General features: G+C 42.3%; 3 protein-coding genes across 7 annotated transcripts in view; 2 read left to right on the top strand and 1 right to left on the bottom strand.

Moving 5' to 3' along the window:
- XB5897957.S (hypothetical LOC495453 S homeolog) overlaps positions 1–25,689 on the top strand; it is a 658,286-nt gene that overhangs the window by 157,015 nt on the left and 475,582 nt on the right.
- The window catches only part of LOC108718436, a 68,121-nt gene that overhangs the window by 5,542 nt on the left and 36,890 nt on the right, over positions 1–25,689 (bottom strand). Inside the window, exons 4-5 of the mRNA XM_041566774.1 lie at positions 23,330–24,954; positions 4,914–5,052 (exon numbers count right to left, since the gene is read on the bottom strand). Coding sequence (XP_041422708.1) covers positions 4,914–5,052; positions 23,330–24,954 — 1,764 coding nt within the window. The remainder of the gene's footprint in view (positions 1–4,913; positions 5,053–23,329; positions 24,955–25,689) is intronic.
- LOC108719531 (gastrula zinc finger protein XlCGF26.1-like) lies at positions 5,188–13,574 on the top strand. Of its 2 annotated transcripts, XM_018268447.2 has the most exons (3): positions 5,251–5,328; positions 6,340–6,469; positions 11,201–13,574. In XM_018268447.2, exon 3 carries the CDS (start codon positions 11,353–11,355, stop codon positions 13,177–13,179), a length of 1,827 nt encoding a protein of 608 aa, XP_018123936.1. In that variant the 5' UTR covers positions 5,251–5,328; positions 6,340–6,469; positions 11,201–11,352; the 3' UTR covers positions 13,180–13,574. The 2 variants fall into 2 exon arrangements, with proteins under 2 accessions (XP_018123935.1, XP_018123936.1); XM_018268446.2 differs by lacking the exon at positions 6,340–6,469 and having other exon boundaries at positions 5,188–5,328.

The raw sequence follows: 25,689 nt of genomic DNA, 5'->3' as shown, positions 1-25,689 counted from the left end.
CTGACAGATCTTATTTCCTCTGCACTGAGGCCTAATAATGAACCCCTAAACACCCGCACTAGTGTAGGACTCACAGCTTCTCCTCATGTCCATGACAGGATATCGGGAAATGTGACCACTTTGTGAGCAGCTGTTTAGTTAGATTTATAAAGGGGTTAAAATTAGCCTCATATAGAGATTCATACTTGGCTGTTATCTGCGTGCCTAGATAAGTGATTGCGTTATCTCTCCATCGATAGTTAAAATTAGCTTTCAATATCTGGAGATCTGTCAGGGCAATATTAAGGGATAAAGCTTCAGATTTTGGTTCAGTTTGTAGCCTGAGAAAGAACTGAAGTCTTTTATCAAGGCATATAAATTAGGCAAAGATTTGGTTGGCTGATTTAATGTTAGGATGACATCATCCGCAAAAAGGGCTATTTTAGGCTGCATAGAACTAAAGGGAACCCCAGAAATGTTAGGATGTCAATCTTGCGCTACGGTGAAATACCGTAAGCGCAAGATTGATTGTGAAATGAGAAAATTATCAATACGTGAGTGGACGTTATGTACTGGAGAATAGAAAATGTACTGTTTATCCTTAGGGTGATTAATACGCCAAGCATCAAACAAGTGTGCCTGTTGTATTAACCGTCGGCAATTGTGTGAAATTAAATTTGCCTCATTATCTGGAGAAGGTTGAGAACATTCTGCTGTTTGTGAATAAACCATATTGAAAACCCCTCCAATTACCCCATGTAAAGATTCGGATTGATCGATTTTATCAATCATTCTTTTCAGAAAGTGGAGTTGATGCCTGTTGGGCGAGTAGATATTCAGTTGGGCCACTGAGACATTAGCATATTTACCTATTAGCAACAAGTAATGGCCACTAGGGTCACTGATAGTCCGATCAACTATTAATGGACAGTCCTTATGAATTAGGATGGCCAGAGGCGTAAAATGCTGTTGGGTAGTATTTCGAGTACAGCCGTGACGTGCCATTTGCTACAAAATGTGTCTCCCGTACGAAGGCAATATCTGCCTTTAAGGCCTTAATTTCTTTTAGTGTTAAATACCGGTAGTTATACTATTGAGGCCTTTCACATTGAGAGATATTATCTTAAAATCATTATATAGGAGAAAGGCTGAGGCTGTCCCCCAATTGAGGGCCACTGTGGTTGAAACATGAAAGTGAAAACCCATACAGTGCCAGGAATCTCATCAACAACAGCAAATATAGACAAGGTCACAATATAAATAAAGGGAAATAGCTGGAGGCCATCCCGACTTGCATAGACATAATAATTGCAATAAAGGAAAAAAGATAAAAAACAGAATCACATTAGGAACAATAGGGTATATAAGGATCCGGAGTCAACTTGATAGCTATTTATCCTCTACAGATGAGGAACAACAAATATATACCCAGAAGAAAAAAGAGGAAAAGTTATTATGTCTAAACATACGGCACAAGTCCAGTTACTTGAATTTTTATAACAGGGCCCCACTTTGGGCCAGGCCCATGATTCCTGGCACACACAGCTTCATAAAGAGCAAACAGAGAACCCAGGGCAAAAAAGCTGTGAGCAGAGACCTGGAGCTCCTTTACTGATCCAGCGCTGACTGTGTTAGTAAGTGTTGTATTAATGAAGGGAACGGTGCGTTTGGTGCCGCCAGTGCCGGATGTTGTGAAGAAACATGAAGTAAAGGAGAATCGCATGTAAGAACTACATTTATCCAACTGTCGGATGAAAACGCAGCACATGTCGACGTGTCGGCACCAAATGCATCGTGGGGTTCCTCCCTTATAAGTGTCCCCCTATTGCTCCTCACCCCTCCTATAATTCAACTATTTCATTATCTACTAGCTGCTCTGTAACCTGTACCTTTCTCCTCAAGGAGGCCATGGATGTGACAATTACATCTCTCCTGGAGAAGATATTTCTAAGAAAGATGGTTCATTTCAATACACACGTGTAGAGCTGAATGGTCAGATATAGAAACAATACAATTCTACCTGTATCTGACCAGCACTAACAATGGCCCATGTTCTGGTCCCTTCAAAGGCTCCTGATCAAAATGTTTCTATTCCATTTTGTACACAACAAATGTTGTCTCCATTTTTTACTCCATTTTATAAATCTGTCCCTTGATGTCTGGAATGGGCCCTTGGGTATTATTGGAAAAAGGTTGTTGCTGAACAAGAATTCTCAGGTTGATTAAATGAGTTGGGCACCAGTGGTCCTTTAAACAGATATTTTATTTAGAGACATGCAGCCCAGGCTCAGTGAGGAGAGTATCCAGTACTCACATTCAGCACATTACTCACACACAGGGTCTAGGGTTGCCACCCGGCCGGTATTTTACTGGCCTAGCCAGTAACATACCTGCCAAGGCCGGGGCCGGTATTACAAATTTACCGGCAATTTGTAATACAAAAAGGAGCCCTCGGCCTGCCCCCAATCCCCTGCAATTTACCTTTTTTTTTTTGCCTCTTCTGGCGTCCGCGGGTCTCCGTCGCGTGGCCCCGCCCCTTTTGACAACACACCCACCCCTTTTGATGTCACACCCCACCCATTTGAGGCCCCGCCCCCAGCAGCCGGTAAATTTTTTTTATAAAAGGTGGCAACCCTAACAGGGTCGGACTGGAGCATTGGGGGCCCACCTGATTCCAAACTTCTGGGGTCCCCCGTGTGCTTGAGCAAATGACAGCACCACACATCATTGTTTTCTTTTGGGGGCTGGACGATTGGGGGAGCAGGTTTGGCCCAGCAGGTTTTTCTCCTGCAAGTCCAGTCCGACCCTGCTCATAGACACAGACCATGGCCAGTGCTTTACCCATCAGGGGTCAATAATCAAAGCGAATTTAGTTAACTTGGAGGTGTCCAGTCCTCATTATTAACCCTTCATGTGGAATCTAGGTGGGCTACAACTGCCCCTGAAGGTGGTCAAACATGGGCAGGTCTGCTCGTATGGAGAGGTGGTCAGACGAGAGCATCTTGCCCCGATATTCCAACTTGAGTGGGCTGATCCCATACAGGGGCCCGTGATCAAGCAGGCGGTTGGAGCAAGAACTGCATCAATGAATAGATCTAGTCCTCAATCCGACTGGATTTTTAAACCTACCGATTGGGGAAGCCTGTGGGATCATCCACTGGCCAATAAGCTGCTGAGCTGCTCTGTGAGAAGCTTTTATTGGCCTGTGTATGGTCACGTTAAGTCTGTGGGCACACCCAAGACTCTTTCTGACCCTTTCTGCACCCCCACTTCTGACTCATGAAACAGTGTCATTCCCCTACAGCCAAGAATCATTTTCTCACTTTCCATGCTTTTTCAGAAACGGTATCTGCTAAATTCCTTCTATAGAACCAGAAGAACGTGGCAAGGAACCAAGTGTGATATTTGTAGTTCACCAACATCTGCCGCTGCCTGAGATGATTGAATTTCAATGCTGTAGGGTAGGACTACATGGACTACGCGAACCGGCGCGCTGCGACAAAACACACGCAACGGAAATAAGGTAAGAGATAGAACTGTCGGATGAAGTCGAAAACGTTGATCTGACACGACACGACTGTTGCTGCATCTGCATCTGACAGTTGCGTCGCATCGGATCAACGCTGTGACTTCATCCGACATTTCTTTCTCTTACCTTATTTCCATCGCATGCGATTTGTCGCATGTGTTTTGCCGCAGAGCGTCAGAGCGCGCAGAAAACATCTGTGTAGTCCTACCCTAAGGCTAAACCCAAAATTTGGCAGGTTATGAAAGTTTGAACACATCTCTGTGGTTTTTGTATGTTTTTACAGTTTTGCTAATGAAGGTGAATTGCCCTTTAAGCTGCAAGTCACAGTTTCCCCAAGAGACCTGCTTATCTCGAATTGTTACAATTGTTTCTTCGCGTATCTCAAATTGTTACAATTGTTTCTTTGCTTATCTTAAATTGTTACAATTGTTTCTTCGTGTATCTCAAATTGTTACAATTGTTTCCTCGCTTATCTCAAATTGTTACAATTGTTTCTTCGCGTATCTCAAATTGTTACAATTGTTTCTTCGCGTATCTCAAATTGTTACAATTGTTTCTTTGCTTATCTTAAATTGTTACAAAAGTATCTAAGTGCACCTGCTGAGTGTCATGGGCTCTCTGCCAAAAGCCAATTAAGTTAGAAACGTTGCATCTGCTTCTGGCTGTTCATTGCCAGACTTGGTCTATCAGCAGCTTTTATTGGCCTGTGTATAAGCCTGTGGGTACACCCAGGACTCGAACTCTAAATACAGGCTTCAGTTCCCTACCAGGTCCTGCTAGCTGCTGATTGGCTGACTGACAGCCTGGGAATGGAGGCAGCAGCAAGTGGAACAGGTGGGCGGGGCTAATAGGGGTTTTTTTTGGCAGAAATTTACAATAAAATAACCAGAAACAGAACTTTTTCAAGCACATTCCTTCTATATGTAAAAGAGTAAAGTTCTTGTTTATTTACATAAAACGTCTCGTTTAACCAGTTAATACTGGGGACGCACTGACTCCAGGATTCGCTTCAGGATTTGCCTTTTTCAGCAGGATTTTTACATTCGACCAAATCCTTGTGAACCAAATCCGAGCGCTAATTTACCGATGGACACAGGGGACTCGTTCGAGGATGTAAATTAGGGGCCGGGAGGGAAATCGTGTGAGTTTTTGTCACAAAACAAGGAAATAAAAAATGTTTCCCCCTCCCCACCACTTGGATTCAGTTCAGTATTCGGCCGAATCTTTCGCAAAGGAGTCGGGGGTTTGGCTGAATGTATTTGGTGCATCGCTGGTTAATAGACGGCTCCAGCCGTTACTTGTATATCCAGCCTTATATATCCAGCCGTGTATAGCGCCCCCTGCTGTCTGTCACTTGGGAAGGGAGAGCGGGAACTCACGTGTCGCCTCATTGTTCCTCACACACATTTCTCTGCTGCTCTGTTGTTGTCATAGAAGTCTAAGTCCCGGTAGAGCCGCATCAGGATTGGATGGTTGTAGATGGAACTTCCCCTCCAGTTCATCCAATCCCCATGGGACTTTCCCGGGCTTTCCTCAGTCTGCAGCTGATTGACAGCAGGGAACCCAGATCATCCCCAGTAAGAGCCGCAGAGCTGGGCCTGACAAGTCTCCCCACATCCCCCTGATGATGTCACCACTAGTGACTAATGACTGACTCAGTGCAGAACCAATTGTGTCTCTGCGACTGCAACAATGTCTGTCATTGATTGAGGGGGAGGGGCAGAAGAAGGGGGAGGAGTCAGGGACAGAGGGGGATTTCAATTGAAGTCTCACAGGGAGTTCATCACATTCAGTTTCTCTCTCAGGAGCAGTTACAGCAGGTAAGGAAACAGCCATGTCTCTAATATTAATGTATTCTATATTATTCTGCCTGTCTCTACTCTCTGGGGGTCACTGACCCCATATTTAGTGTAGTGAGTGGCTGAGTTTGGGGGTGAGACAGAGGGAAGATACTTGGCCAGTCTGTACTCTCTGGGGGTCACTGACCCCATATTTAGTGAGTGGTTTGGGACAGAGTGCGGATAATCTGCCTGTCTGTACTTTGTGAGGGTCACTGACCCCATATTTAGTGAGTGGGTGCCTGAGTGGGAGAGAGACAGAGGGAGGATACTCACCAATCTGTACTCTCTGGGGGTCACCGACCCCATATATTTAGTGAGTGGGTGCCTGTGTTTGGGGGTGAGACAGAGGGAAGATACTCAGCCAGTCTGTACTTTCTGGGGGTCACCGACCCCATATATTTAGTGAGTGGGTGTCTGTGTTTGGGGAGTGAGACAGAGGAAAGATACTCAGCCAGTCTGTACTTTCTGGGGGTCACCGACCCCATATATTTAGTGAGTGGGTGTCTGTGTTTGGGGGTGAGACAGAGAGAAGATACTCGGCCAGTTTGTACTTTCTGGGGGTCACCGACCCCATATATTTAGTGAGTGGGTGTCTGTGTTTGGGGGTGAGACAGAGAGAAGATACTCGGCCAGTCTGTACTTTCTGGGGGTCACCGACCCCATATATTTAGTGAGTGTCTGTGTTTGGGGGTGAGACAGAGGGAAGATACTCAGCCAGTCTGTACTTTCTGGGGGTCACTGACTTCATTCTGGGGGCAGAAATGGCGCCTCCATCGATTAAAGGAGCAATTGGTAAAATACACAGCGTTGTTTATAGTTGCAAATGTAACTTCAATTGACAAGTACCATCTGACCCTTTCTGCACCCCCACTTCTCACTCATGAAACAGTGTCGTAGAAGTCAGGTCCCCCTACAGCCAAGAGTCATTTCTCATTTTCATGTTTTTTTCAGAAATAGTTTCCGCTAAATAGTTTTTTTTTTTTTTTATAGAACCAGAAGAACTTAGCAAAGAACTAAGTGTGATATTTGTAGTTCAGCAACATCTGTTGCTTGAGATGATTGAATGTCAGTAGACCAAACACTCACAGGTTAATTTCCACTGGTGCTGTCTCTTCTACAGGTGAGCACTCACATGTCCTGTCTCTGCCAATTAGAGCGCACACACCATGTGACTGTTCTGTACATTTTACAATGAAGTTTCTCAATCTCTTGTGTAACAGGCAGGGGCATCTCAAGCTTGTCGGACACAGAGGAGGTGGAACGTAGAGGATCCCTTTTATTCTCCCGTCTTTTATTCTCCCGTCTTTTATTCTCCCGTCTTTTATTCTCCCGTCTTTTATTCTCCCGTCTGCCATTCATTAGCCTAAAGGTTTCCCCACACAAACTCCTCCAGACTGAGCCAAAAACTATACAAACCTCCCAGTGTTTTGGAAATAGAAAGAAAGTGTCTCCCAAATTCATCGAGGTGGAGATAGACTAAAAATGTTGATTCGAAAATTAGAAACATTGGCTCCGCTTGTCCTAAACAGGGAATACGACCTAAGCAAAATATATCGGCAATTGTTTTAAATAATATATTTTTAACTATTGGGTTTTACCTTCAAATTTTATCTTTTTTCTATAGGAACTTATTCCAAAAATCTTTTCTACAGGCAATGAATTGGACTTCTTGGTTATTTGTCTTTTTCTTCTGATTCTTTGCAGCTTTCAAATGGGGGTCGCTGACCCCTTCTAAAAAAACATACTTTGTAAGGCTACAAATATTTTGTTATTGCTTTTTATTCCTCATCTTTCTATTCAGGCCTCTCCCATTCATATTACAGTCTCTTATTCAGATCAATGCATGGTTGCTAGGGGAATTTGGGCCCTAGTTACCAAATTGCTTAAACTGCAAATTGAAGAGCAGCTGAATAAAAAGCTAAATAACTCAAAAACCTTCAATAATAAAAAATGAAAACCAATTGCAAATGATCTCAGAATATCCCTCTCTACATCATACTACCAGTTATCTCAAAGGTGAACAACCCCTTTAATTATATGGGAGATACACTGTTGTGTAATGGGGAAATGCACCATTAAAGGTCACATGTGCTGCTTAGTTCGATTGATGAAATTTTGTGGCTGGTGCTGTCTGTGACTATTCGATACATCTTCCCTTTAAAGGGATACTGTCATGGGAAAAATTTTTTTTTTCAAAATGAATCCGTTAATAGTGCTGCTCCAGCAGAATTCTGCACTGAAATCCATTTCCCAAAAGAGTGAAAAGATTTTTTTATATTCAATTTTGAAATCTGACATGGGGCTAGACATTTTGTCAATTTCCCAGCTGCCCCCAGTCATGTGACTTGTGCTCTGATAAACTTCAATCACTCTTTACTGCTGTACTGCAAGTTGGACTGATATCACCCCCCTCCCTTCGCCCCCAGCAGCCAAACAAAAGAACAATGGGAAGGTAACCAGATAACAGCTCCCTAACACAAGATAACAGCAGCTGCCTGGTAGATCTAAGAACAGCACTCAATAGTAAAATCCAGGTCGCACTGAGACACATTCAGTTACATTGAGAAGGAAAAAACAGCAGCCTGCCAGAAAGCATTTCTCTCCTAAAGGGCAGGCACAAGTCACATGACTGGGGGCAGCTGGGAAATTGACAATATGTCTAGCCCCATGTCAGATTTCAAAATGAAGTATAAAAAAATCTGTTTGCTCTTTTGAGAAATGGATTTCAGTGCAGAATTCTGCTGGAGCAGCACTATTAACTGGTGCGTTTTGAAAAAAACATGTTTTCCGATGACAGGATCCCTTAAAGGGATGCTGTCATGGGAAAAAATTTTTTTTCAAAATGAATCAGTTAATAGTGCTGCTATTGTCATGTGACTTGTGCTCTGATAAACTTCAATCACTCTTTACTGCTGTACTGCAAGTTGGAGTGATTATCACCCCCCCCAGCAGCCAAATAAAAGAACAATGGGAAGGTAACCAGATAGCAGCTCCCTAACACAAGATAACAGCTGCCTGGTAGATCTAAGAACAACACTCAATAGTAAAAACCCATGTCTCACTGAGACACATTCAGTTACATTGAGAAGGAAAAACAGCAGCCTGCCAGAAAGCATTTCTCTCCTAAAGTGCAGGCACAAGTCACATGACCAGGGGCAGCTGGGAAATTGACAAAATGTCTAGCCCCATGTCAGATTTCAAAATTGAATATAAAAAAATCTGTTTGCTCTTTTGAGGAATGGATTTCAGTGCAGAATTCTGCTGGAGTAGCACTATTAAGTGATTCATTTTGGAAAATTTTTTTTTTCCCATGACAGTATCCCTTTAAGGTTGCTGGAAAAATAGACCTCAGTGAATAATTAGCAGCACGGTAGGGTCCTCTAGTGACCAAATAGAGGTATAGCCTCAAACATTCCAAAAAAACCCAAAAAGCATGCTTAATTGTGAAAAAAATATTGTTTATTAAAAAGTATCAAAAAGTTCCCACAAAGGCCATGTGGGGACTTTTTGATACTTTTTAATATGGATTAATAAACAATATTTTTATCACAATTAAGCATGATTTTTGGGATTTTTTGGAATGTTTGGAGCTGTCTGTGAGTATGCTGATCAGATCACTTGCACAGAGTAACTATTTCCCACTCTCATCCCACTATTTTCCATGTCTTCAATATCCAATGACATCCTTCAAAGGCAGATGGCTGAGTCGGATGTAGCGGAACTCTGCCTGGGAGAAATCAATGCTAAGAATCTGCTTCTCCGCTGCTCCACGTGCCGAATACGTCGCCTCCACTCAGACAGACACGGCGGATTTCAGAGCCAAAATGCAAACGCTCGCATTTCAGCAGCAAAGTCTTCCTTTGACCAAGCAGAGGCAACGTATCTGAGTGCTAGCACATGGGACAGCGGAGGAGCAGATACTCTGCGCGTGCTTCTCCGCAGGCAAAGATCCGCAACATCTGGCCCTAGTCCACAACTTTTTAAGGCTACCAATCAGCCTGCCAAAATCTGCAAGCCTTGTGTTGGCCAACAAAGATGGAAGCAAACAAGAAGGTTCGGCTAGCTGCTGGGGGCTGACATAAGCCTGTGGATTTGTGCAGGCTGATTGTGGCCCCCTCTGGCCCTTGCCAAAAACACAACACAATTTATACAAATCCATAACATGAACTCAGGCCTGGACTGGAAGTGAAAATAGGCCCTGGCATTTCAAGTAGACAGAGGCCCCAACACCCACCAGCCCACTGAATAATGTCTATGGCACCTTACAGCAGCCCCTCTGGCATTTGCCAGAACCCACAGATTATCAGTCCAGACCTGCATGGGCTCCACATTCCTTGTCCCACCAGACTGAGCTCATTTACCAGCACTTGGATTGGGGTTCAGTCCAGTGTCAGACTGGGATGCCAGGGACCCACTTTCCGAACTATTATTCCTCCTCTCCTCACTCAATCTCTTTATACTCCTAGTCTTATATATTTACTTAGTCTATTATTCTATTATTAAGCATTTTTTCCCATAAAGAAATAAGGAATGACCATGAAATTGGCCACATATTTAGAAGCAAAAGGGCCCACTGGGAGTTTTCCTGGTAGCCCGGAGGGCCAGTCCGACACTGGTTCAGTCTCTATGTTCTCATTGTTTGTTTCATGGATGATTGGACTGAGTGACGGGGAACTGTATTGGTGGAGCCTTATACACTGGTCTGTTCTATATTGTATCTTAGCAGCAGATTTAATCATTTGTAGTGAAGCTGACCATACACACACTGACAAGCTTGAACAAAACAAAGTGTGCTCTGAATGTTCTATAACATTGAATAGGAGAGAATATAATCAGCAATTGGAGGAAGGAAGTGAAAATAAGACATGTTGGTCTCATTATTATTATTAGTGTGCCCTTTAATGCTTTGCACCCCTGTCCAATTTGATGCTGGAAATTACTCATTTTAATATTGGGAATCAATGTGGGCAAAACGGTGTTGGGGGGGCTCCAGTCATATGTCTCTTCTGTCTGATTATCACTAGTTCTGAGTGATGTAATCGGAGGTCCTTTGCACCTCTGCTACCTGACCTATTAGTACTTCTTGCCTTTAAATAATTTATACAAAACTAAGTCTTGTCTTAAAGGAGAACTAAAGCCTAACTAAAGAAGTAGGTAGAAATGTTGTACTTGATGTTTTGTGCTTCTGTACCAGCCCAAGGCAACCACAGCCCTTTAGCAGTAAAGATCTGTGTCTCCAAAGATGCCCCAGTAGCTCCCCATCTTCTTTTCTGCTGATTCACTGATTCACATGCTCTGTGCTGCTGTCACTTACTGAGCTTAGGGACCCACTCACAATATACAGTACACATAGAATAGAAATGTCACAATATAAGGCTGATTAGTAATTAATACACATAATTACTACATGGCAGCACAGAAACCAGTGCAATTAGCATCAGAATTGAATAATCAGCAAACCTGTAGCATCAGCTTATATTACAGCCAGGGAAGCTCATTTTCTGCTGGATAATTAGTGACGAGCCCTAAGCTTAGCTTCTCAACAGCCAATCAGAGCCCACTGAGCATGTGAGTGTCACAGACACTTTCCAAGATGGTGACCCTCTGTGACAAGTTTGAAGTCCTGGATCATTGCTGCTATTGACAAGCTCAAACTTTAGCCTCCTGCAATAAGTTCACTATAGAAAATAGGACATTTTTTGCCATATTTATTTTTAGGGTTTAGTTCTCCTTTAAGCTTGTAATACTCAGAACTATAAAAACTTCAGACTTGACCCTCCAGACAAAGTCACAACAAAACATTTCTTTGATGATTGACTGTTTTTGACTGACATTTTTTTTCTCCCTTTAGGAATTTCTTTGATAAAAAAAGAGAGATTTGGAACTGATTTCAAAGAGAAGTACCAAGAGCCCATGATGGGCCTCAAGAAGCAATAAGAACGTGCTGGAGTATTGAGTCTTCTTAAGCGAAAAATAATCAAAGGCAAAATAATTGTTAGTGTCATGGTTAATGAAAATCTCCCCAGAAAACATCACTCGGTGAGAAAAAAATACCCAGAATGTGGGAATAGCTTTTCAGTAAAGAAAGGCCTGAATACTCCCTGGAAATCTCCCGTTGGGGAGAAACTATTCACCTGCACAGAATGTGGTAAATGTTTTACTCTAAAGGAAATGAGTTTTCACACAGGGGAGAAACCTTTCACTTGTACAGAATGTGGCAACCGTTTCCCTTCAAAGCTCAACCTTCGCTTACGCCAAAAAGTCTACGCAGAAGAGAAACCTTATGCCTGCACAGAATGTGGGGAATGTTTTACACTAAATTCACAACTTAAGAATCACCAAAAAATTCACTCTGGAGAGAAACCGTATGCCTGTACGGAATGCAAGAAAACATTCACTTTGAAGGCTCATCTTCTCCGGCACCAGAATGTTCATACACAAGTGAAACCTTTCACGTGTAACGAATGTGGGAAAAACTTTTCGTACAGTAGCCACCTTCACCGCCATAAGAAAACCCACACAGGGGAGACACCATTTTCTTGTGACGAATGTGGGAAATGTTTCAAGGTTAAGGGTAATCTTCAAAAACACCAGAGAGTTCACACAGGAGAGAAACCATTCACATGCACAGAATGTGGGAAAAGCTTCTCTGTTAAGAACAGCCTCCTCAGCCATCAGAGACTCCACACAGGGGAGAAACCTTTCTCTTGTACTGAATGTGGCAAACACTTCACTCATAAGAACACCCTTGTGCTACACCAGCGGCTTCACACAGGAGAAAAACCGTATACTTGCACAGAATGTGGGAAAAGCTTCATTAAGATGAGTTTATTAAAATATCACCTGAATGTCCATACGGGTGTGAAAGATTTCCCATGTTCAGAATGCGGCAAATGCTTTTCCACTAAGAGAAACCTTCGCTCTCATGAAATGGTTCACACAGGGGCGAAACCTTACACCTGCACCGAATGCGGGAAAAAATTCACTAGAAAGTACCAGCTTCTCACTCACCAACGCATTCACACGGGCGAGAAAGTGTTTCAAAGCACAGAATCTTTCCCATGTGCAGAATGTGGTAAATGTTTCTTTCAGAAAAAGCTCCTCCACAGACACGCACACATTCACACAAAAGTAAAACCTTTCACATGTCCACACTGCCAGAAGAGTTTCTATACAAAAAGCCACCTTCAGAGACACCAGAGAATACACACCAAGGAGAAACCCTACGCATGTATGGAGTGTGGGAGACAATTCTCTAATAAAGAACACCTAAACCGGCACATGAATGTTCATACAGGGGAGAAACCGTTCTCGTGTACGGAGTGTCATAAACGTTTCTCTGCAAAGAATGAACTTAATTTACACCAGAGATTCCACACCGGGGAGAAACCATTCACGTGTAAGGAATGTAGCAAAAGCTTCTCTTCAAATAGCCATCTTAGCCGGCACCAGAAAATTCACTCGGGGGTAAAATCTTTCACTTGTACAGAATGTGATAAAAAATTTCTGACCAGGAGTTCCCTCCTCTTGCACCAAAAAGTCCACACAGGAGAGAAACCGTTCATATGCACCGAGTGTGGGAAAGGTTTCTCTGCAAAGAGCCAACTTCACAGACATCATGTGATACACACAGGGGAGAGGCCCTTCACGTGTGCCGAATGTGGGAAAACATTCTCTTATAAGCAGAGTCTTGTCACACATCGGGCTGCTCACACCAGAGAGAAACCTTTTATTTGTACGGAGTGTGGGAAAAGCTTCTCTCACAAAAATAACCTTCAAACCCACCTGAAAAGCCACTCAAGGAAGAAATCTCTCAGAAGCACAAAGTGAGGGATCAAAGTCATCCCTAATTATTCTTCTCTTACATCAGAGTATTCAGACAGAGGAGAGGCCTTCCTCCTATTCGGTATGTGGAAGCTTCAGCAACTTGATCCCTGCCAGAACATTCATACAAGGGAGAAGATACTGCAGCTTCTTTCTCTCAACATTACTAAGCAGTAGTTCCAACTGAAGTCCCCAAGGCAGCTGTGCTCCAACCAGCAACCAGTTGTCCTTTGGTTATAGATAAAGTGACACCAGTCCTAGGCACAAGCCCTAAATTCATTCTAAATGATTTGTTACACTAAATATAATGCACAGATTCAGTAGGTCTACTGTAACTTCTTCACAGCACTTTTCCTTGTGTTTTTATTAAGCAGCAAAATAAAGGCAACCGTGTGATCATAGATTCATGCTTATGTCGTATAATATGAAATGTACAGTTATCCCACATTTATGCCAAATTCCCACCCTCGCCTTACAGCAGCAGGGACCCCCAAACTTTATTTTTTACCCGTGGACCACATTCAAATGTAAATAAAAGTTGGAGAGCAATACAAGCATGCATAAAGTTCCAGGGGTGCCAATTACGGGCTGTGATTGGGTATTTGGTGGCCCCTATGTGGACTGGCAGCCTGCAGGAGGTTCTGTTTGGCATTACCAGGTGTAATACAACCAAAACTTGCCTAGAATTCAAAAATAAGCCCCTGCTTAGAGGCCACTGGGAGCAACATCCAAGGGGTTGGTGAGTAACGTTACTCATGAGCTACTGGTTGGGGATCACTGCTTTACACTATTTCTTATTACCTCTCCCACTGCATTTTCTCCTGTATATTTGCCTTGCCCAACAGCACCCACTATCTGCCAGTGATGAACTCCCCATGTTACCTCACTCCATTATGACCTCCATTGCCACTGATTTCTCTTCAACAGTTCCTCAGAGTTGTGACTCTTAAGACCTGAATTACTTTGAACCTTTACGTTTTTGGGTAAAGTGTGTTGATGGAATATACAATGGAATGCTTTCTTAAAGGGATACGGTCATGGGAAAAAAAATTTTTTTCAAAATGAATCAGTTAATAGTGCTGCTCCAGCAGAATTCTGCACTGAAATCCATTTCTCAAAAGAGCAAACAGATTTTTTTATATTCAATTTTGAAATCTGACATGGGGCTAGACATTTTGTCAATTTCCCAGCTGCCCCTGGTCATGTGACTTGTGCCTGCACTTAAGGAGAGAAATGCTTTCTGGCAGGCTGCTGTTTTTCCTTCTCAATGTAACTGAATGTGTCTCAGTGGGACCTGGATTTTACTATTGAGTGTTGTTCTTAGATCTACCAGGCAGCTGTTATCTTGTGTTAGGGAGCAGTTATCTGGTTAACTTCCCATTGTTCTTTTGTTTTGCTGCTGGGGGAGAAAAGGGAAGGGGGTGATATCACTCCAACTTGCAGTACAGCAGTAAAGAGTGACTGAAGTTTATCAGAGCACAAGTCACATGACTTGGGGCAGCTGGGAAATTGACAATATGTCTAGCCCCATGTCAGATTTCAAAATTGAATATAAAAAAATCAGTTTGCTCTTTTGAGAAATGGATTCAGAGCAGAATTCTGCTGGAGCAGCACTATTAACTGATTCATTTTGAAAAAAAATTTTTTTCCCATGACAGTATCCCTTTAAACTTGAAAAATGGAAGTCTTGAAGGGCACAATAGAACGTGCACTTAAGTCGGGGTAACAGTACTTTTCTTTTTATCGTTGTCCCCAACCAGCTCCCGGTGCGAGTGTCCATGTTGGTCAGAGCGCATGTGCATAACGAGCTTCTAACATCATGAGCATAATGATTAATTTGCGGCACTCGCTCATTATGCGCATGTTGGTGCACCATTCATGGCCACTTGTACTGGGAGCCCTTTCCTAGGGGGAAATTAAAAAAAATAAATAAATAAACTACTGTTACCCCCAACCAGAGTAAAGGATCTTTTAGCCTGCACCTTTGGTTGGGAACAGGTACCCACACACAGACGGGTATTATAGTACGAAACAAAGTTGTAAAATATTCGGTGCATGTATGGTGGGAGACAAGGCCACCTTATACTGTATCTTCGCATGTTTGGTGGGAGACAAGGCCAACAGTATCGGCAAAAGACTTGGCTATTGGTTGTCTCGCCAAGAAGTAAAATTTTGATCCCAAAATTTTTTTAGTATCCAGTGTCCCCTTTTGTTATACCCTAGGCAGGTGCATCTTCTGCCTACCCCTGGTGAAAAATCCACTCTACCCTGCTCCAATAAGCTCTATCCTGCAGAAAGTTGATTATTTTCAATCCTTGTATCAATAACACCATCAATAACACCATCAATAACACCATCACTGCTTCTGGATGTACAATGTCTCTCCAATAAGTTCTGTGGCATAATTTATTAGTGTAAGGCACGCAATGACTTGTTGGGTCTTCTGTACTTCTCAGATGTATGGCGTGACCACGACCAGCTTTACTGCTTCTAATGACAACATTTTAGTGTTACGGTTCCTTCAAAGGAGATATTTTATGTAAAAAACAAGAATGCACCAGTGTGTTAGAGTAGGACTACATGGATGTTTTCGCCGAGATCCGACCGGCTGCGACAAAACGCCTGCGACAGAAATAAGGCAAGAGATAGAAATATCGGATGAAGTCGCAGCATTGATCCGACGCAACACGACTGTCGGATGCAGACGCAACGTGTAGAGTCGGATCAACACGGCGACTTCATCCGACATTTCTATCTCTTGCCTTATTTCTGTCGCATGCGTTTTGTTGCAGTGCATCGGATCTCGCTGAAAACGTCCATGTAGTCCTACCCTTATACTCCTCTAAATATAGAAGGAATGTCCTTTTCTATAGTGGAGTTATTTATTAACATGTAATTTTAGAGTGCCAACATATTGCACAGCGCTGTTTTGGTGTTGATTATTTAAAATTCCCTCCCAAACCCTACTAGTCCTGCCCATCTGTTCCGCTTGCTACTGCCTCCTTTCCCAGGCTGTGCAGGGGAGCTGGCGGCACTCAACTCACTGTAGTGTAGGATAGGAACCAATCAGCAGCTAGCAGGACCTGATTTTGTGAATCTTGTCATTTTCAGAAGACACCTCAAGTCAAACAGTGAGCTCTCCTCTCATCAGCTTTTATAACCACGTGTTTCCCAATCCCAAGAGGTTATCACCTGTTTCATATAGTAATATCAAAAGAGAGGAGTGTGAAGCACCTTCCACCGATCAAGAACACATAAATGGTGTGCAGGGTCAAGGATTAAAGGCAAATATTAAGTAGAGAGTAAAGAATGACCCAAAAAGATTTGCACCACCCCATTCATTACATCATGAATCCCATGAACCAGGAAAGTAAAACTTAACCTTTATTAGTATGTACTAAAAATAGACCATGGGTGAAAAATCAAAAAGTGATTTAAAATTACAATGAGGGGGAACTCATATTTTGCTGAGTTAAGTAGTTTGCCCCAAATGCTTGATAATTGATCGTATACCAGCTTAGTAGGATCATATCAGAAGCATAACCATGGGGTTAATCTAGATGCAGTTCTTAGAGTTGTAGCGAAATGGCAATAGTGCTGGCGCTCAATTCCCCAAAGGGTTAAACTGCTTGTGAGTGCCAAAGATATAAAATCTATATCTACACGTAGTAGGTCGATTGAGGATAAGCCGTAGGTATCCCTCGTATTAACCCACAGCTATTGCCGAAAATACCCTAATGTGACAGGTAATCATGAGTTTCAAAGGCCTGTCAGTAGCGATTCTATTCACGGCATAGCATATTTTCGTTATTAGCTACTATGTTGCCAAACGCCCATCCCACCCTTGACACACCCCCCGTGGGACTGTGTGGTCGGCGGTGAAGTATATTCAAAATTACAGCAAATGAGCTCCCTGCCTATTGCGAGTTTAAAAGTTAGAAAGATGTGCCTGACGCGCGTTTCGCTCGCTCAGCGAGCTTTGTCAAAGGCAATCTGTGGCGCATAGAACAGTGCGTCTATATATAGATGAGGAATAGCCGTTATTATTTGAATGCACCAATGTGCAGGCGTCTGAGGCTCCTGAACCAATGCGCAAGCGTCTAACATAATGTGGGGAGGAACAGATACGTGTCAGCCCAGTTAGCCGATGCGCAAACATCTGACAGTGTGCGGGGAGGAGCGAAGGCGTGTCATCCAGTGTCCCATTGCTCGCAGCTACTGTATTGGTGCCAATACTAAATATGTAGCTGTGACAACGATACTGCTTGGGAAAAATTAAATTGGTGACATTGTAACTTATTAGACATGCTCCTTAGGTTGAGCTAAAAAAGTATCAGATGATCTAAATATAGTAACAGAGTATATGCCTCATTCGGTAACATTTAAGTCAGGCTGCTGTAAGTTATACTGCTGCCAAAAACACATGGTCCATTCAGGCTACATTCTAGTGATTATGTATGGATTATGGATGTTTCAAATGAAAATATTCATAGTGATACTTTCATTCAGGCCATCAGGACCCATAGCATTCATATTGAAAATCCATTCACTTTCCTTAGCCAAAAGAGACGAATCCAGGTCCCCTCCTCTGATGCCCAGAGACATTTTGGATAAACCAGTGACCAAGAGACCTGTACTGGTGTGATTGTGGTATTCCAAAAAGTGTCTACTAACTGGAGGCAATTTCCTCTCCGATCTGATCCATTCAGGTGCATTATCGATACTTGACACGTGTTCTAGTACCCTTTTCTTTAGGGCCCGATTGGTTTTGCCGATATATATTTTCCCACAGGGACAGGTCAGCATGTAGACTACACAATCAGTGTTACATGTAAAGCCATAAGTGATATCATGCCGTTTGCCAAATCTATCAACAACCATAGGTTTGTTATGCATATAACGGCAAGCTCTACATTTACCACATGGAAATGTACCAGCCCTTGTAGTTCTTTTATTTTGTCTACAAAAATGGCTCTTGACCAATCGATCCCGTAGGTTAGGTGCTCTACGGCAACATGTCAATGGTCGGGGTCCAAGTATACTTGATAGGGCTGGATCTGTCAATAAAATATGCCAATGTTTCTTAAGTATGGAATTAATATGTGGCCATTGTTTGCAGTAAGTGCTTATAAAGCGTACTGACTGTGAGTCTTGATTTGTCGGCACCTTAGATTTGTTGAATAGACTATCCCTTGGGGTCCTGAGGGCCCTAGAATAGGCTTTCCGAATCAACGTTTGGGAGTAGCCCCTTGAAGTGAGACGTGTAGTCAGTTCATTGGACCGTTTTGAAAGTGGTCACATCCGAACAGTTACGTCTCAGACGGATAAATTCACCAATGGGAATACCCCTTTTGGTAGACACTGAATGATGACTTTGAAAGTGTAAAATGGAATTCGTGGCCGTGGTTTTCCGAAATAAATCGGTAGAGATGGTACCATCATCATTGAGAGTGAGGGTAATGTCCAAGAAATCTATACTGCGACTGCTGATGGTATGTGTTAATCTGACATTAAGATTGTTGTCATTCAGTGCCCGCAGGAATTCATTAAGCAATTCATGGTCACCCGTCCATAAAAACACCAAATCATCAATGTAGCGATACCAAGATGAAATAAATGGTGTAAAGCGGGACATCGTATCGCCAAAAACCCAGAAGGCCTCCCACCAACCCATAAAAAGGTTTGCATAGGTGGGTGCAAATGCAGCCCCCATCGCAACCCCTCTTACTTGCAGATAGAATCTCTCATGAAAAACAAAAAAGTTGTGATTGAGGCAGAATTCTATCAAATCAGACATAAAGTCAATATATTGGCTGTCCCAATCACTTTCAGTTTCCATGAAAAATCTTGCTGCACGAAGACCGTTTTTGTGTGAGATGGAAGAATATAGTGACTCAACATCACAGCTAACCAAAAGAGTGCCTGGCTCTGCCTTGACATATTGAAGTTTATGCAGTAAATCCCCTGTATCTTGAATATAGGAGGGGAGATTCACAACAAATCTCCTCATTTTGGAATCTATGTATTGGCTAGCCTTCTCACACATATTCCCATTACCCGATACAATCGGGCGGCCTGGTGGTTTTGAGATATTTTTATGCACTTTCGGTAGCATGTAGAATGTGGGGGTGGTGGAGGATGCATTAAGCAAAGCTTTATGTTCACTTTTGCTAATTAGACCTGTCTGATAGCTATCAGTGATAAGAGTATTGTACAGTACTCTGAATGTGATGGTCGGGTCACGATGTAGTTTGTGATAACATTGAGTGTCGTTTAGCTGTTTCAATGCCTCTGTCAGATACATAACTCTTGGCCAGATGACCACATTCCCCCCCTTATCAGTTATCGCTATAACTCTAAGAACTGCATCTAGATTAACCCCATGGTTATGCTTCTGATATGATCCTACTAAGCTGGTATACGATCAATTATCAAGCATTTGGGGCAAACTACTTAACTCAGCAAAATATGAGTTCCCCCTCATTGTAATTTTAAATCACTTTTTGATTTTTCACCCATGGTCTATTTTTAGTACATACTAATAAAGGTTAAGTTTTACTTTCCTGGTTCATGGGATTCATGATGTAATGAATGGGGTGGTGCAAATCTTTTTGGGTCATTCTTTACTCTCTACTTAATATCACCTGTTTCACCCTGCAACTACTATCTGCTTATCCGCAAATCCCTAGGAACTCCCAGGAAACCTGCTTAGCCTTCACAGGCCAAGATCTCCACCCCTTACTTCTAGAACTCACCCTTATGATCTAATGTAACCTCTTTTAGCCATAGCTGCCCAAAATCCCATGCTTTCTCATAGCCAAGTTTTCTGGGACAGCTTGGAGATGTTATTAGGTATAAGGAGGTACAAGAATAAAGCAGGTATCACCTTCTCAAAATAATTCAATTGCCTTTTATGAGGAGGTGAGCAGGAACCTTGACTCTGGGATGGCAGTGGATGTGATCTACTTGCCTGTAACATAGTATTTGTATAGAACCGACTGAAGGATAGAATACACAGGTGGTAAATGGAACATTTTCTAATTGGAAGAGTATTGGTAGTGGAGTACCACATGAGTACACATGGGTCTGTCATTAACTTATTAACTTGTTTATTAATGGAACAATAACACCAAACAATAAGTATTTATAAGTAAATAAAATATGATGTACTGTAGCCAAGCAGAAAAGGCACAAGTAGAAAAGGAGCAGGCTACTTAGAAGATAACAGATAAACTCTGCAATACAATAAAATGGGATTCTAGAGAATGCATCTGGTATAAGCTATGTAACCTGTGCTTTGAATGGCTGCCCCATGGCTACCAGAAGCTTGTTTGTATAAATTATTGTTTTTTTTGTAATTATTTTGTGGTTTTCTGAGTTATTGGCTTTTTTTATTCAGCAGCTTTTTTTCAGTTTCAGCCATCTGGTTGCTAGGGTCCAAATTACCCTAGCAACCATGCATTGATTTGAATAAGAGGCTGGATTCCAGCTGCTGCAAAATGAGAGGGGCTTGAATAGAAAGAGGAGTAATAAAAAGTAGCAAAAACCATACTTTATAGTCTTACAGATCATTTGTTTTTAAGATGGGGTCAGTGACCCCATATGGAAGCTGGAAAGAGGCAAAACAATTGTTTATGGGTTTTTTTCAAACTATAGTCCGGTCTGGTCTGAGGAACTGTTTAAAAAGTTTGAGGAGCCCTGCTATGGAGAAAGACTGTCAAGGTAGGAATTGTTTACTCTGGAAAAAAAGACACTTACAAGGGGACACGATTACTCTGTACAAGGATATTTGGGGGTATTATAGGCAGATAGGGGGATCTTTTTTTCCTATAGAAAAGACCAATGCACCAGAGGCCCCCGTTTTAGACTTGAGCAACAGAACTTCTAGATGATTCCGTCTATTGTATTTCTTACAGTGAGGACAGAGAGATTAGGAAATTCCCTGCTGAGTGATCATGTGATGACTTCAGTTCCCTATCAGGTCAGCCTAGCTGCTGATTGGTCCTTATACTACAGTGCAATGTGCTAATGGCTCCCCTGCACAGCCTGGGAAAGGAGGCAGCAGCAAGTCGAACAGATGGGTGAGACTGATGGGATTTTTGCTGAAATGTTCTATAAATCAGTCTGAAACACAACTTTTAAAAGCACATACTTTATATATTTAAACAATTAAAAAGCTCTGATACATTAACAATATGTCTCCTTTAATTCCTGGGACACGAAAAGAGCCATTAGGAGATAAATATCTACATAGATTTTGTTTTTAATAACATTATAACCAGCACTCGATGTTTGTTTATTTTAAACACATTGTACAGAAGTCTGACATTTGAGTTCTTGTTAGGACCTTTCTCAAGGATAACATGTATGAATTATATATATAACAATGTCTCCAGATCCTAAATGCAGAGGAAGAGGATGGTGATTAGTGATGGGCGAATTTGAGCCGTTTCGCTTCGACGAAAAATTTGTGAAACAGCGCCGGCGCCAGTTTTTGATGCCGGCGCCCGTTTTTTCGGAAAATTTTTTTTTGACGCCGGCGAATTTTCGCGGTCGTTTTGCGAATTTATTCGCTGGCGGCGAATCGCACATAAATTCGCCCATCACTAATGGTGATCCCACAAGTACATGAAGAGGTAATGTAAAGTACATTATATAAAATTGTTTGCATTGCTTAAAATGCTCTCATGCCCCACCTGCTGGTAGATGTAATAATGGCACCCAAGCAAGAGGACCAACCCAATAACTCCTTTAGATAACATCAGGGGTGTAAGTATGGGGCCCTGTAAACTCCTAATTATTAAACAATACATGTTTCAGACCTAAAAAGGTCCTTCCTCTGGTGCACCATGTAGTGCTTTGATAAAAACTACATTTACTCACACTGGGAGGCTCTTCATCATTCAGGACACTGCTTTGGAGATGGCTTCTCTGTTGAAGAGCCTGACCACAAGTCATTTGGAAGATCAATTGGGAAATAATTGATTATAATTAAACAAGTTGAATAAATCTTGGTAGAACTGGATCATCTTAATAATGTTTCGGGGCCCTAAGGGTAAGTCCACACTGGGCGTTTTGGGGAGATTTGGTCGCCTGGCAACTAATCGCCTAGATTTTGTGGCGACCAATTTCCCCAAAAGCCTTCCCTAACCCTGCGCCGGCTTAAAATGAAAAAACGCCGGTGCTACTCGGTTCGTTTTCCGAAGTTGCCTCGAAGTTGCCCGGCATCGAAAAAAATTGACGCTGGTTCCAACACTGCCACCAAAGTTTTTACAATGCCAACATCGATTTTTGACGCCGGTGCCCATTTTGATGCCGACCAAGTGTCAAAATTGCTGTTTTTTTCGCCAGTTTTCGTCCATCGCTATGCACCACTGCATAATATTGAGCAGGAGAAACAATAGCTTATCTGAAAGCAGTTCCATTATAAAGTGCTGCCTCTTTCTGAAAGCTCAGGATTCGGCACAATAACCTGCGATGTCTCCTACTCACCAATATTACAGCTAAAAACACATTTATAAGTGTCTTCCACCAATAGAATGCGGAAAGTGTATTTATCACTGAACCTTCTCCTGTTGCCTTTCAATAACTGTGTAGTAGTTGTGTGTGGGGGTGTAATCTCACATAAAGTCCCTCCTTCTCTAGGGAGATTATAAAACAGGTCCCTTAACCAGTAATGAGAAAATAAAAACTTTAATTTATGCAAGTGACAAAAGAATTCAATAAAGTCAAGTAAAATATTCCAGCCCTCACCCCTAATCTGTAATACCCAGGAGATACTTGTATCAGCAAACAGGCAGATCCTTTAATATCTTCTCACTTAGTTCTTCAGCCAATGGCACGTGTAACGGATGTTTTGGGGACAGAATATATGGATATTTTTGAGCAGCTTCAGTATAGGACTGACAGAAAGATATGATGAGCTTCTCCGAAGGTTGAAATATGCTCAGAGACACTCCATGTGTCAAAAGAGAGAGAAAATATAGAAAGAGAAGAAAATATGACTAATGGGTGGTCTTGGCGTAGATTTGAACCAAAGATTTTTCACTGGCTTGATTTTGGGGGAGTGTGGGCATTAGAGCAGTCTGAATATTATACGTTCTTCCCTGTGTGTGAGTTTAATGTTGATGTTTGAGTCTGTACTTTTCTAAGAAGCTTTTGCCACAGTGAGAACATGTGAAGGGTTTCTCTCTCTTGTGTGAATTTTCTGGTGTCTCGATAGGTTGCTCCTATTATTGAAGCCTTTCCCACATACTGAACAATTGAAAGACTTCTCTCCTGTGTGAACAATAAGGTGAGTTTTAAGGCTGAACTGTACTGCGAAGCTTTTGCCACATTCTTTACATGTGAAGGGTTTCTCTCCCGTGTGAACGGTAAGGTGACTTTTAAGGCCAAGCTCTCCTGCAAAGCTTTTGCCACATTCTGTACATGTGAAGGGTTTCTCTCCCGTGTGAACGGTAAGGTGACTTTTAAGGCCAAGCTCTCCTGCAAAGCTTTTGCCACATTCTTTACATGTGAAGGGTTTCTCTCCTGTGTGAATTCTCTGATGTGTCCGAAGGCTGCTTTTACGAATGAAGCATTTCCCACAGTCTGTACAACTAAACTCTCTCTCCCCTGTGTGAATTTTCCGGTGAGTTATAAGACTTCCCTTCTCAGAGAAGCATTTTCCACATTCTGTACATGTGAAGGGTTTCTCCCCTGTGTGAACTCTGTGATGTACCAAAAGGCTACTTTTATTACGGAAGACTTTACCGCATTCGGTACATGCGAAACGCTCATCTCCTGTGTGAACTCTCAGATGGACGCAAAGATCACTTCTTCCAATAAAGCTTTTGCCACATTCTGAGCATGAGAAAAGTCGTGTGTTGGAGTGAACCCTCTCGTGTAACAGAAGGCGATACTGTTCAGGGAAGCTTTTCCCACATTCTGTGCATTGATACGGTTTCACCCCTGTATGATAGGCCTGGTGTGCCAGGAGAGACTGCTTCGTAGAAAACATTCTGCTGCATTCTGTGCAGGTGAAGGGTTTCTCCCTAGTGTGAGTTAGTTGGTGACGTTTATGATGTTGCTTTGTAGTAAAGCCTTTTCCACATTCTAAACACATGAAGGGTTTCTCCCCTGTGTGAGTCATGTGGTGAATCTGGAGCTCATTCTTTGTAGAAAAGCCTGTGCCACATTCTGTGCATTTAAAGGGTTTCTCCCCTGTGTGAACCCTCTGGTGAATTGTGAGGTACTGTTTTGTACAAAAGCCTTTGCTGCATTCTGTGCATGTGAAGGGTTTCTCCCCTGTGTGAACTCTCTGGTGCATTTTGAGCTGTCGCTGTGTATAAAAGCCTTTGCTGCATTCTGTGCATGGAAAGGGTTTCTCCCCCGTGTGAGACATGTAGTGAATTTTCTGCTGCTGCATTGTAGAGAAGCCTTTGCCACATTCAGAGCACATGAAGGGTTTCTCCTCTGTGTGAACTGTCTGGTGACGTCTGAGCTTCTGCCTTGTAGGAAAACCTTTACCGCATTCTGTGCATGTGAAGGGCATTTCCCCTGCGTGAACTGTCTGGTGATTTTTAAGGTTCTGCTTTGAAGAATATACTTTTCCGCATTCAGTACATGTGAATGGTTTCTCCTCTGTGTGATGTATAAGAAATGTCACATCTGAAGAGAAGACTTTGCCATATTCTTCATAAGGGAAAGGTTTCTCTTCTTTGATAACCTTCTGATGTCCTGTAAGACTGTTGTCTTGCTGCTCACATTCCATTGTGCTACAAAGTTGCACCTTCTTCTCTCCTTAAGGGCAAAAAAGAAATATTAAAACCTTCTTTTAAAAGAGCTTGTTCACCTTTAAATTAATTGTAACTATGGTGCAGACAGTGATATTCTGAGACAATTTGCAGTTTTAGTTTTAATAAATAATAAGCTAATATAAAGGAGGAGTTGATGTTAGAAAATGAGGGACTGAAGTCTTATTGGTGGAGTTCTTCACTGATTGTAATGAGTCCAGCAAATTAAAGGGCATGTAAAGGCAAAAAAAATAAAATCCCATTTTTACTTTCTTTAATGAAAAAGAAACCTATCTCCAATATACTTTAATTAAAAAATGTGTACGGTTTTTATAAGAAACCTGACTGTATGCAGTGAAATTCTCCATTCATTTACTGCTGTGGATAGGAATTGTCAGACGGTCCCTAACTGCTCTGCAGGGAAACAATCATACTTATGTACAGCAGGGGGAGCCCCCGCCTTACTTCCCAGCCATGCAGAACTCAAGCAGCTTTGTTTATGACCATCCCTAAGCAGCCCAGATCACACTGAGCATGTGCACAGTCTTAGTCTTGCAAAGATGTATAACAAAGTTACAAGATGGTGACCCCCTGTGGCCAACTTTGAAAGCATAATGTAAAATTTGTTTGATTAGGCTTGTGGTGCAGTAAGTTCATGTTTATGTTTAGTATACAAAATACAGCATTTCTAGCCTTATTCTATTTTACACTTTACATGCCCTTTAATTGTAGGAGTCGCTAT

Source organism: Xenopus laevis, chromosome 6L (genome assembly GCF_017654675.1).
Source record: "Xenopus laevis strain J_2021 chromosome 6L, Xenopus_laevis_v10.1, whole genome shotgun sequence".
NCBI lineage: Eukaryota > Metazoa > Chordata > Amphibia > Anura > Pipidae > Xenopus > Xenopus laevis.
This window is presented reverse-complemented; position numbering and strand designations above follow the sequence as displayed.

Excerpts from the sequence above, each read along its gene's own strand:
- LOC108719531 (XM_018268446.2), top strand. The coding sequence starts at position 11,353 with ATGGTTAATGAAAATCTCCCCAGAAAACATCACTCGGTGAGAAAAAAA.